The sequence below is a fragment of the Dendronephthya gigantea genome, unplaced genomic scaffold (assembly GCF_004324835.1).
Source record: "Dendronephthya gigantea isolate DGI-Jeju-01 unplaced genomic scaffold, DenGig_1.0 000051F, whole genome shotgun sequence".
In the NCBI taxonomy this organism is placed as follows: Eukaryota; Metazoa; Cnidaria; class Anthozoa; order Malacalcyonacea; family Nephtheidae; genus Dendronephthya; species Dendronephthya gigantea.
In genome coordinates, this window is record NW_021163061.1 from 1,286,195 (window position 1) to 1,299,269 (window position 13,075).

General features: G+C 37.4%; 2 protein-coding genes across 3 annotated transcripts; both read left to right on the forward strand.

Annotated features, from left to right (window-relative positions):
- Positions 1-289: 289 nt before the first annotated feature.
- Positions 290-4,588, forward strand: LOC114528871 (sporulation-specific extracellular nuclease-like). Of its 2 annotated transcripts, XM_028550597.1 has the most exons (4): positions 3,220-3,361; positions 3,524-3,607; positions 3,828-4,094; positions 4,338-4,588. In XM_028550597.1, exons 2-4 carry the CDS (start codon positions 3,592-3,594, stop codon positions 4,466-4,468), a joined length of 414 nt encoding a protein of 137 aa, XP_028406398.1. In that variant the 5' UTR covers positions 3,220-3,361; positions 3,524-3,591; the 3' UTR covers positions 4,469-4,588. The 2 variants fall into 2 exon arrangements, with proteins under 2 accessions (XP_028406397.1, XP_028406398.1); XM_028550596.1 differs by lacking the exons at positions 3,220-3,361; positions 3,524-3,607 and adding an exon at positions 290-326.
- A 717-nt stretch (positions 4,589-5,305) lies between these two features.
- LOC114528873 lies at positions 5,306-7,903 on the forward strand. Its single transcript, XM_028550600.1, has 3 exons — positions 5,306-5,378; positions 6,910-7,152; positions 7,277-7,903. The coding sequence occupies exons 1-3, from the start codon at positions 5,345-5,347 to the stop codon at positions 7,429-7,431; spliced, it is 432 nt and encodes a 143-aa protein (XP_028406401.1). The 5' UTR covers positions 5,306-5,344; the 3' UTR covers positions 7,432-7,903.
- Positions 7,904-13,075: the final 5,172 nt, after the last annotated feature.

Sequence of the window (13,075 nt, forward strand, 5' to 3'; positions counted from 1 at the left end):
TTAACTTCTTGTTGAGTCAGTAGCTTGGATTTATAACCACGTCGTTTTCGTAGGAGTGAAAACAAAAGGAAGTCCTAAAGTTGAAAAGTAAGTTAGGTGAAGGCTGAGTTTAGTTGGTTGTTAAACTAGATGATATACACTGTAGCAAATAGTCAATTATATGACTTCCGCCTCGCTATATAATGTGCTTTCAGTTATGGTTTAATACAGTATGGTAAATGCGAGTTATTTGATTTTGTAGAAGTCTGAAAGTTTAAAAATGAAGTCCATCCTATTATTCATTGCTTTGGTTGCTTTCATTCCGACTTTAATGGCGAAGTCTGATGGTGGGTACTGACTACTGTGTTTTGTTTCATTTTACTGTACGCATGGATACCTTTTGTATTCCTGTGTGCATGAGTATCTCTTGCATTTATCTTATCACCGAGTTGAAGTACTGAGCAGATGTGTACGAGATTTTGAGGGCAGACTTGGGCACACATAATGAAAATTTCAGTTTTGATATTTGTTTATAGACTCGATGAACGGGATGAAACACAACAACTTTCACAACAACTTTAAGTTATTTCTTAGAGCATTAACACCGTGTCCCCGTATCACCTTTCCCTGTTCTCGTATCCCAGACGTCTGCAAAAATATGCGAAACGCCATTTCCAAGGGAAAACCTACAACGTTAAACCGCATCACAGATCCGAAGAAAATAGCACAGAACAGAAGAAGATCCGGTTGCGGCCAAAAATTCCAAAAGTATCGGGAAAAAATTGTGACGAATATCCGTTTGCATCGAGCAGGCAAGGTTAGTAACAGTTTATTACCCAGCTATACTAGCGGGCATTTAAAACCGTATCAAAGTCGAATTATCGTCCATGTTATGACCTGTCTTTGAGAAGAACTGCCTAAATGCTAACGTCGAGATTCTGATGCTATGAATCTATATATTTTGTACAAATCAATTGTCTCAAAATACGACGTATAACTTAAGTCGCCATTCAAGTTCCATATATTTAAATAAAATCTTTATTTTCAAAGGTGGAGCGGGTGCTGTGATCATGAATGTTCCTAAAAGAGAAAACAGCATTCAGGGTGGATTACTGAGAGGTTTTTATGTGAAGCAGAAGATCGGGAATGGTGACTGTTACAAAGTTGCACTAGGTCCATAAATGACGGCTGATTTTGTCGTCAATTCTTTGCACTGATGTTTCTCAAAATAACTAATAATTATACATGTAATTCTTGCCACAAAGTAACGTAATTAATCAATCTTTTCAATAATTTTCCGCTAAACAATTCTTTCTTATAAATGACACAAATATAGCTAAATACGATACGTACTCATGTGACCACTGACTTTTGTCTCAAAATCGGCTTAAATTAAAACTAACCTAATCGCTTGCGAATTACGCATTAGGGGTGTTACCCAAACCCCCACACGATCCCCGCGATCCTCACACCTCTGGTAATTACGCCCCTGGTGATGAATGCCGTGGGGTTGAGTTTTTGAATAACTTCAAGAGATTTTAAGGGCCGAAATTTCTCTCAAAGCCTGGGTTTACTGACGCGAACTATTACAGGCATATACACGAATACACACTCTAATACTTTTCTTCATGCAGAAACTGCTTCTTTCTGCAATAAATACGCAACATTTTTAACTGTGGACTCACCACATGACAGGTCATTCTGTTTTGCGATTTTATTGTATGTTTTTATTAATGAAAATAATGTGATAAAATACACAGCAATAGCCTAACTGAGTATGATTATTTTTTCAGACTTACAGACGTCAGAAGATTAGCTTTTAAACACTCGCATCAACGTTTTAATTCAGGATGAAAGTTTTTTTGCCATTTCTTATTTGTGCTCTTCTCGCCGCATTCACAACAACCATTCGTGGAAGAGGTTCGTATCCAACCCACTTTTTAAACCGTCTATTTTATTTTAACCCATCAACTTACTGTATTTTATACCATAAAGCTGTATAATGTCGTAAATTATGACTCGAGACGAACCGAAAACAAATCTCGAAAAAAAGGCCTTGAAAAGAAAAACAAAGCGAAAGGTGCTATCAAAAATGTGTTTTTATAATTATTTAGACTCCGCATCTCACGAGATTAGTAACAAGGAATCATCATTTGAGAAACGTGCTGCATAGACCAATTGCGAAACTTAGTAACCGCGCCTTCGCATAACATGGAAGCGAGGCTTATTATGCAAAAAACAATATTTGTATTTTTTGCCGTACAAACGTCCGGTTTTTAAACTGTATCGAAGTACACTTCCGCACGTCTGGGATAACATGTACTTCGCTATTCATACCAAGGGAAAACCTTCAACTTTGACTCGCATTACAGACGATAGGCTAATCGAAAAAAACAGAATGGAATCTCGATGTACTATTGTGTATCAATTGGCACCAGCAGGCTATAATATTGATGAGTACCCGTTTGCATCCAGTGCCCAGGGTAAGATCTCGCGGTCAAAAACAAGTAAAAATATTTCAGAGTAGCATTTTCACACTTTTTACATAGTGATAAGTATATATAGTTCAGTGGTAACTGATGAGCACGTGAAACACATGTGACATATTAATCTAACACAGATTTCATATTCTAAGGTGGAGAAGGCGCTGTTTTGAGGCCGGTTCCGATAAGAGAAAACAGCATCCAAGGGGGCAAACTGGCACAATTCTACAAGAAATTAATATCAAAGATGGCAATTCTTACGAATTCTTACGAATTAATAGTCAGTTGCTAGCTTCAGCTCTTCATATCGTGTGGTCTAAAGCTACTGATGTTGTAGACGTTTCTTTTGTGCTGTCACAAAATAAATATTGTCAGAAACGTAATACGACATTTCTTTAACAAACGTCTTATTTGCGTGCGCGCGACAGAGACCAGCGTTTGTTCCAGGGGATCCAGCACTAGTGCACTAATTTGCATGACACAAGAAAACAGCTAAAGATAACCACTTTGTTTTGTAATGCAAATTTGTGCATTAGTGCTGGATCCATCCCTGGTTTGTTCTCTTTTTCCCCTGATTTTTTGGGTATTTTTGTTGCCTTTTTTTCCTGTTGACAGTCGTGTGGTGAGTCAATGGTTGACCATACATTTGTCAAGTCATCCAGATCTTATTAGGACATGCATTTTACCAAACCCTGGGTTTTAGCGAGACAACAAATAATGTCAATATCTCCACTTCCTTGATTTCCGGCTCTGGGGCGGTTCTTCTGAGTATTGACATTTGAAAGGTACGTTTCGAGTAGGCCAAAACACGGTTAACTTCTTGTTGAGTCAGTATCTTGGATCTATAAACACGTCGTTTTCGTAGGAGTGAAAACAAAAGGAAGTCTTGAAGTTGAAAAGTAAGATATCTGAAGGCTGAGTTTAGTGGGTTGACAAACTAGATGATATAGACTGTAGCAAATAGTCATCATATGACTTCCGCTTCGCTATATAATGTGCTTTCAGTTATGGTTTAATACACTAAATACAGTATGGTAAATGCGAGTTATTTGATTTTGTAGAAGTCTGAAAGTTTAAAAATGAAGTCCATCCTATTATTGATCGGTTTGTTGCTTTCATTTCGACTTTAATGGCGAAGTCTGATGGTGGGTATTGACTACTGTGTTTTGTTTCATTTTACTGTATGCATGGATACCTTTGGTATCCTATGTGCATGAGTATTCTCTTGCAGTGAAACATTAGGGAAATTACTCCAACTTTATCTTTATATTCACCGCACTTAACTACTGAGCAGATGTGTGCGAGATTTTGAGGGCAGACTCGGGCACACATGATGAAAATTTCAGTTTTGATATTTGTTTATAGACTCGCTGAACGGGATGAAACGCAACAACTTTAAGTTATTTCTTAGAGCATTTGCACCGTGTCCCACTATCACCTTTCCCTGTTCTCGTATCCCAGACGTCTGCAAAAATATGCGAAACGCCATTTCAAAGGGAAAACCTACAACGTTAAACCGCATCACAGATCCGAAGAAAATAGCACAGAACAGAAGAAACTCCGGTTGTCCAAAATTGCCAAAAGTACCGGGAAAAAATTGTGACGAATATCCGTTTGCATCGAGCAGGCAAGGTTAGTAACAGTTTATTACCCAGCTATACTAGCGGGCATTTAGAACCGTATCAAGTCGAGTTGTCGTCCATGTTATGACCTGTCTTTGAGAAGAACTGCCTAAATGCTAACGTCGAGATTCTGATGCTATGATGAATCTATATATTTTGTACAAATCAATCATAAATTGTCTCAAAATACGACGTATAACTTAAGTCGTGATTCAAGTTCCATATATTTAAATACGAATCTTTATTTTCAAAGGTGGAGCGGGTGCTGAGATCATGAATGTTCCTTCAAGAGAAAACAGTATTCAGGGTGGATTACTGGCTGGTTTTTATCGTGCGCAGAAGATCGGGGATGGTGACTGTTACAAAGTTGCACTAGGTCCATAAATGACGGCTGATTTTGTCGTCAGTTCTTTGCACTGATGTTTCTCAACTAATAATTATACATGTAATTCTTGCCGCCAAAGCAACGTAATTAATCAATCTTTTCAACGATTTTCCGCTAAACAATTCTTTCTTATAAATGACACAAATATAGCTAAATACCATACGTATTCATGTGACCACTGACGTTTGTCTCAAAATCGACTTAAATTAAAACTAACCTAATCGCTTGCGAATTACGCATTAGGGGTGTCACCCAAACCCCGATACGATCCCCGCGATCCTCACACCTCTGGTAATTTCGCCCCGAATAACTTCAAGTGATTTTAAGGGCCGAAATTTCTCTCAAAGCCAGGGTTCACTGACGCGAACTACTACATATATACACGAATATCGCCTGTTAAAACTAGTGTAGAAAATATACTTAAAATACTCACGGAAATGTTATATTTTTGTGAGAAAACGCAGAAGCCAACGCGGTTAACAATTTAAAAGTAACCATTTCATGGTTTAGAAGACATTTTGTCAACCATACAAGATTATGGCAAGATAATGGACAATAAAAAACCCACAAAAAAGTGTTTAAAGTGCCATTGAAAACAATGAAGTCGTTAAAATGTGAAATTAGTACAATTAACACCGTGTGATAATTCTCTAATTAGTTTAATAAGGTATGAGACATGACACATGAAAGCAGGTGTGGAGAACTGATGCATTGAACATGCAATTATATATCGGGGGGGGGCAATTATCCTGTGACACGGGCTTTGTGACCGGGCGGAGTTTGACGCAGTGACGCTGCGGTATTTTAATAACAAGCAAGTTCGTACTCGTAGGCAAGGCAAGTAAAAGACTTGACGCTGAAGCAATCGACAAATTATGGCTGATGACTGTTTTCATGTTACCTCTAGAGGTAAACAGTGTGCTTTTAATAGTTTATTAGGACTTTTAACAGCCCACAAAAGCCTTTGCGCCAATGGCAATTGGCAATCAATGGTCGCTAACGACATTAAACACTTTTTTATTAATACAAGGCGACAAAATGTATATAAAAGCGATGAATAATCACAGAAATCACTTGACAATTTGCCACCAGGTGCCGTGTATTTATCCGCGAAAGACCTGCCAAAACTTGTTAGTGTATCATGTTTTGAGAATGAGCTTTATTTCGACATCTGAGCGAAATGAACCACCCATCGTGGTGAGTGATAGTGACCTGTTGTGGTAAATGACAATTATGAGTCGTCCATTGTGGCTGACTCAATGGTCACAACAAATGATGGGGAAGTAATTTGTGTAATTGAAGAACTGCAAGGGCTTGTTATCATTCATGAGGACATTCCCTCTCATAAACTTCACATAGCAATTGCAAATACATTGGTTAAATATAAATATGTTCTTTGATAAAGCATAATATGGAGTGTTTCTATCTGTTTGATTCTCATGCACATAATTGTTTTGGAATGTCCAAGCCTAATGGTACAGCAATAGTATTGCAGAACTTTTGCAAACTTAACATTTCAGATTTAGAGCAATATTTGTATTTCTTTCTGAGGCATAGCATTGCAATTTGTTTGAAATTGTGCCTGTTCAGTTTACAGAACTTCTTTTTTAAAATTGCACCTCAACTAAAACTGGGAATTTTATCCAGAGTGTAAGGCCCCGAAAAAATAGAGAATTACAAAAAAGCTAAACATTCAAAGGAAAATGATCATGAAAAATATGAGGGAGTATACAAGCAAACAACAGTGTAATGAAACTGATTTGGCTTGACAATATAGACTTAATAGTGCAAATGTAAAAGCCTTGGTAGACATAGTTCCCCAAGACATTTGTCTTTCTACTGTGTCAACAGTCCCCATTATCACATTAGAAATGTTCTAGTTTTGTTTTTGTGTACCCTTTTATAGATGTTATTGACATGTAACATTAAATAACTATTTATGGCACATGTTACTGTGCTGCTGAAATTGACATTTAAATTTGATAGTGCATTTGACATTTTGTACGATTATGTTGACATTTCCTGTTCTTCTTTAATATAAATTGATCTTACTTTTATTTGAAAAGCATTGCAAATCTTCTTCATATAAATAATATACCAGTTGAGAAAACATAATGTAAACCCCTCCCCCCACCAATAAGTCAATCACAAACACTTATGTATGGCACTGTATTGCATACATAGTGTTTGTTACTATTAATGCCTTATTAATAAAAAGTTATTATCAGTATTAATTGCTTGTTACTATTAAGATGTAAATATTTCAGACTTCATCAAATAAGTGTAAGTAGTAAGTTTTGAAGTGCTGTAAGTTTATCTGTTTAGACTTAATCACTGATATCACTTGTAGATAAAGTTTTTTTTCAAGCTAATATATAGTTGTTTTCCCAAGGCAGCAATCTCCTTGCGATAGTAACTCCTAGTTATAATTATTATTTAGACTCCGCAACTCACGAGACTGCTGCCTCACGCCCAGTTTTAGAAATGTCTCGCAGTAAAATTCCGAACGTCTGGGATAACATGTACTACGCTATTAATAACATGGGAAAACCTTCAACCTTGAACCGCATTACAGACAAGGCCCTAATCCGTAAAAACAGAGTGGAAGCTGGATGTGCCGCGTATGGATCGAGACCAGCAGGCTATAATATTGACGAGTACCCGTTTGCGTGCTGTGCCCAGGGTAAGATATCGCGGTCAAAAACAAGCATTTTCACATAATGATAAGTATATATAGTTCAGTGGTAACTGATGATCACGTGAAACACATGTGACATATTAATCTAACACAGATTTCATGTTCTAAGGTGGAAAAGGTGCTGTTTTGAGGCCGGTTCCGATAAAAGAAAACAACAGGCAAGGGGGCAAACTGGCACAATTTTTCAAGAAATATGATATCAAAGATGGCGATTCTTTCAAGATCAAACTTATTAGAGCCAGGTCTTCATATCGTGTGGTCTAAAGCTACTGATGTTGTAGACGTTTCTTTTGTGCTGTCACAAAATAAATATTGTCAGAAACGTAATACGACATTTCTTTAACAAACGTCTTATTTGCGTGCGCGAGACAGAGACAAACGTTTGTTCCTGGGTGGATCCAGCACTAGTGCACTAATTTGCATGACACAAGAAAACTGCTAAAAATATAAACCACTTTGTTTTGTAATGCAAATTTGTGCCTTAGTGCTGGATCCAGCCCTGGTTTGTTCTCTTTTTTCCGCTGATGTTTTGGGTATTTTTGTTGCCTATTTTTACTGTTGACAGTCGTGTGGTGAGTCAATGGTTGACCATACATTTGTCAAGTCATCCAGACCTTATTATAGGACTTCCATTTACCAAACCCTGGGTTTTAGCGAGACAACAAATAATGTCAATATCTCCACTTTCTTGATTTCCGGCTCTGGGGCGGAAATAAATAAAGGAAATAATTTATTTATTTATTTATTTATAAATAAATAAATAAATAAAGGAAAACTGCTTCGCTGGACATTTGAAAGGTACGTTTTGAGTAGGCTAAAACACGGTTAACTTCTTGTTGAGTCAGTATCTTGGATCTATAACCACGTCGTTTTCGTTGGAGTGAAAACAAAAGGAAGTCTTGAAGTTGAAAAGTAAGATATCTGAAGGCTGAGTTTAGTGGGTTGACAAACTAGATGATATAGGCTGTAGGGTAGCAAATAGTCAATTATATGACTTCCGCCTCCTATATAATTTGCTTTCAGTTATGGTTTAATACAGTATGGTAAATGCGAGTTATTTGATTTTGTAGAATCTGAAAGTTTTGTTGCTTTCATTCCGACTTTAATGGCGCAGTCTGATGGTGTGTATTGACTACTGTGCAATTTTTGTTTCATTTTACTGTACGCATGGATGCCTTTAGTATTCCTGTGTGCACGAGTATTCTCTTACAGTGAAACATGAACGAAATTACTCCAACTTTATCTTTATATTCACCGCGCTTAAGTACTGAGCAGATGTGTACGAAATTTTGGGGGCAGACTCGGGCACACATGATGAAAAGTTTAGTTTTGATATTCGTTTATAGACTCGCTGAACGGGATGAACACAACAACTTTCACAACAACTTTAAGTTATTTCTTATTTCTTAAAGAATGTCCCACCATCACATTTCCATGTTCTCGTATCCCAAACGTCTGCAACAATATGCGAAACGCCATTTCAAAGGGAAAACCTACAATGTTAAACCGCGTCACAGACCCTAAGATTATAGCACAGAACAGAAGAAACTCCGGTTGTCCAAAATTGCCAAAAGTACCGGGAAAAAATTGTGACGAATATCCGTTTGCATCGAGCAGACAAGGTTTGTTACAGTTTATTACCCAGCTATACTAGCGGGCATTTAGAACCGTATCAAAGTCGAGTTATCATCCATGTAGCAGTAGTTATGACCCGTCTGTGAGAAGAACTGCCTGAATGCTAACGTCGAGATTCTGATGCAATGAATGTATATATTTTGTACAAATCAATCATAAATTGTCTCAAAATACGACATATAACTTAAGTCGTGATTCAAGTTCCATATATTTAAATACGAATCTTTATTTTCAAAGGTGGAAAGGGTGCTGAGATCATGAATGTTCCTTCAAGAGAAAACAGTATTCAAGGTGGATTACTGGCTGGTTTTTATCGTGCGCAGAAGATCGGGGATGGTGACTGTTACAAGGTTGCACTAGGTCCATAAATGACGGCTGATTTTGTCGTCAGTTCTTTGCACTGATGTTTCTCAAAATAACTAATAATTATACATGTAGTTCTTGCCACAAAGTAACGTAATTAATCAATCTTTTCCATATTTTTCCGCCAAACATAATACTTTCTTATAAATGTCACAAATATAGTTAAATACGATACGTATTCATGTGACCACTGACTTTTGTCTCAAAATCGACTTAAATTAAAACTAACCTAATCGCTTGCGAATTACGCATTAGGGGTGTTACCCAAACCCCCACACGATCCCCGCGATCCTCACACCTCTGGTAATTTCGTCCCGAATAACTTCAAGTGATTTTGAGGGCCGAAATTTCTCTCAAAGCCAGGGTTTACTGATGCGAACTACTACATATATACACGAATATCGCCTGTTAATAACTAGTGTAGAAAATATACTTAAAATACTCACTGAAATGTTATATTTTTGTGAGAAAACACAGAAACATCAACGTTCAACAGTTTAAAAAAGTAATGATTTCATGGTTTAGAAGACATTTTGTCAACTCAGCAATATATTCAAATCGAAGATTGTGGCAAGATAATGGACCGATTAAAAAACCCGCAAAAAAGGTGTTTAAAGTGTGAACGAAGTTGTTAAAGTATGAAATTAGTATAATTGAACACCCTGCGATAATTCTTCATACGTAGTAAGACACATGACACATGAAAGCAGGTCTAGAGAACTGATGTGTTGAACACGCAATTATATATATATCTTTCTCATCCTTCGTATTTATTATATTCATTCGCGTGAAAAGATTTTATGCGAACTTAAAGGCGAAGTTATTCATTATCCAAAGCCAAGGTACAAGCGTTTATTGATGATTTAATGTATCAACTTGTATAGTTGCAGTGTTTTAGTGTACGTTTTGACATTATAGGCTGGCTTTTAAAAAAAGCCGCGGTTGGCTTTACCCAGGTTAAGAATCTAGAAACGAAATTTTCCAGTACTGTTGCACTTCACGCAGGAACCTCTTCTAGTTGAAAAGCTGGGACGTAGGAAGCATCCAGAGATTGCGCGGGGGGGGGGCACCAGCTTTCAGGGACACTTTTGGTTCATAAAAAGGTGTATAGGCCGGGCGGTTTGATTGCCAAAGCGACAAGGATACCACTCAGTGTGGTTTATATTTATGCTCTACAAAACGATTTGGGACGCGACTGTTGAGAAGAGAATTTTTTTTCAATGTTTTTGATTCCATTTTTGTTATGTGACTATATGTTTTTCTTTTTGTTAAACTTCAGAAAGATTGCAAATCAGACGGTTCATTGGTCTTGTTTTCATCCTGTCTTTTTCCTCCGCGGAATTTGAAAAGGAGAGAAGTATAATGACGACCCTTCGCAACAACTTTCGCAACGCATATCCAGCCGGGCAACAGTTTGGTGTTCTTTATCTTCACAAGGAAGCGTCGCCACAGACCCAGTTGTCAGTTACGATGTTCAGAACCTGTGTACATTCGTGGATAAATCGGGTACGCAGAAAAACATAAGAAGTACCGCAGCATCTTGGTCTACAAATATCTTTAATCCAGCTAATGGTGTCATGAGGTTTAATCCCCCAATAGGGCCAACTATGACTCCACTCCTTGCAGAAGATTGTAAAAATCGGCATCCTAATGTGGCGACTGCTGGTTATGATCAAAGTATACACAAGCCCGTGAGCAATGCATCATTCAGAATATTTTCTTCTTACCCTGGCGCTGAAGAAAATGTTGCAGTCGTACAAACAAAACTCGGAAGGAAACGTCTGTCCTGGAGCGATATTCCTATATTCATACAACTCTCCTTGTTATAGCCTGCCATACGGGAAGTACGGGTTCAATTGTATGAATTCAATTGGATTTGCGAGAAAAGATACAATTAATGTGGAATGTTCAGGCACAACTGAAGTACCATTCTATGTTGGTTACACGAAGAAGTACAATGGAAAGAAAGAGGACTGGAAGGCCGAGAAAGAAGCGCTGGAATCGGTAAACGTAGATGTAATTCAGGTACCATAGTGCATAGTCAGGCGCTCCGACATTAAAAAAACTTGTTGCAAAAGTAATTCATTCGTGAACAGTTGATTTCTAGTCTATCCTTCATTTTTAGTCTGGTCTACAGGTTCCTAGACCATTTTTATTTATACGGTACGCCTAAAACAGTAGCGTAGCCAGCCTGACCTACGCCACTGCGGTAAAGACGACCAGACCGGCCCTGTTGTATTTCAGTACAGACAGATTACTGGTATTTTACAATGTTTCAACTCTGTATTCAAGTATATCGTTATTTACATCTGCCTTGCACAGGAAATGCAGTTTCACCGCTATACGAAATATTTTATTTCAATTGCATGGCAATCTTGTAAATCAGTGAGATTTTAACCCTTGTAATATTATGTAACTCAATAGTTATATGTAATCATGTTTCGTTAATGTTCTTGTAATTTGTTATACTGAAGATTTTACCGTGTTTTAAGTAAATTTGATTGATCGATTGATTGAGGGCCGAAATTTTTCTCAAAGCCAGGGTTTACTGACGCTTACTATATTACATATACACACGAATATTACCTGTTAAATAATCGTATAGCCGGAAAGTATACTTGAAATTTGTGAAAAAACGCAGAAGCACTGAAGCAGCAACGGTCAACAGTTTAAAAGTAAGGATTTCATGGTTTAGAAGACATTTTGTCAACTCAACAATACAAGTCGAAGATTATGGGAAGATAATGGACATTAATTAAAAAAAGTGTTTAAAGTGTCATTGAGTACAATGAAGTGGTTAAAGTATGAAATTAGTACAATTAAACACCCTGCGATAATTCTTTAATACGGTACGACAAATGACACATGAAAGCAGGTGTGGAGAACTGATGCATGTGTTGAACATGCAATTATATATTTGTTTTTTATTGTATTCAAAGTATTCATCTGCATGTAAAGATCTTACGAAGTTAAAGGCGAAGTTATTCATTATCCAAAGCCAAGGTATAAGACTATAACTGTTTATTGATGATTTAATGTATCAACTTGTATAGTTGCAGTATTTTAGTGTACATTTTGACACTATATGGATTGGCTTTCAAAGAGCCGCGGTTAGCTTTACCCAGGTTAAGAATCTAGGAAAGAAATTTTCCAGAACTGTTCTTCATGCAAACCTCTTCTTGTTGAAAAGAGTTTTTTTTTCTAATGCTTTCATTTCATTTTTATGATCTGTGACTCCTGATGTTTCTCTTTTTGTTAAACTTCAGGAAGATGCAAATCAGACGGTTCATTGGTCTTGTTCTCATCCTGTCTTTTTCCTCTGCGGAATTTGAAGACGAGAGAAGAATACTGACGACCCTTCGCAACAACTTTCGCAACGCATATCCACCTGAGCAAGAGCAGTTTGGTGTTCTTTATCTTCACCAGGGAAGCGTCGCCAACCCCCCTGTCTACGATGTTCAGAACCTGTGTAAAACCAAGGATGAAATGGGTAGGCGGAAAAACGTCATAAAAGAAGCTGCAGCGTTTTGGTCTACAAATTATGATCCAGATAATAGCGTCGCATTGTTTAACCCCCCAATATGGCCAACTCTGACTCCACTCCTTGCAATTGATTGCGAAAAACAACATCCTAATGTAGCGACTGCTGGTTATGATAAAAGTTTATCACTGAATTCAGGTCATTCGGAATATTTTCTTCTTAACCTGGCGCTGGAGGAAATGTTACAGTCATACAAGCAAAACTCGAATGGCCATATCTGTCCTGGAGCGATATTCCTGTATTCATATCTCTCTCCCTGTTTTCGCGACGTTTCAACGGCTAATTGTGTAAATGTCATTAGAGAAGCTAGAAAAAAAATTGATAAGAAATGTCCAGACCCAGTGATACCATTTTATGTTGGTTACACAA

What these genes read in the sequence shown, in the direction of transcription:
- LOC114528871 (XM_028550596.1), top strand. An exon ending in GTTTGCATCGAGCAGGCAAG is followed by an intron (nt 4,095 to 4,337) that starts GTTAGTAACAGT and finishes TTATTTTCAAAG; the next exon opens with GTGGAGCGGGTGCTGAGATC.
- LOC114528873 (XM_028550600.1), top strand. Translation starts at nt 5,345, where the DNA reads ATGGCTGATGACTGTTTTCATGTTACCTCTAGAG. An exon ending in TTTTCATGTTACCTCTAGAG is followed by an intron (nt 5,379 to 6,909) that starts GTAAACAGTGTG and finishes ATTATTATTTAG; the next exon opens with ACTCCGCAACTCACGAGACT. An exon ending in GTTTGCGTGCTGTGCCCAGG is followed by an intron (nt 7,153 to 7,276) that starts GTAAGATATCGC and finishes TCATGTTCTAAG; the next exon opens with GTGGAAAAGGTGCTGTTTTG.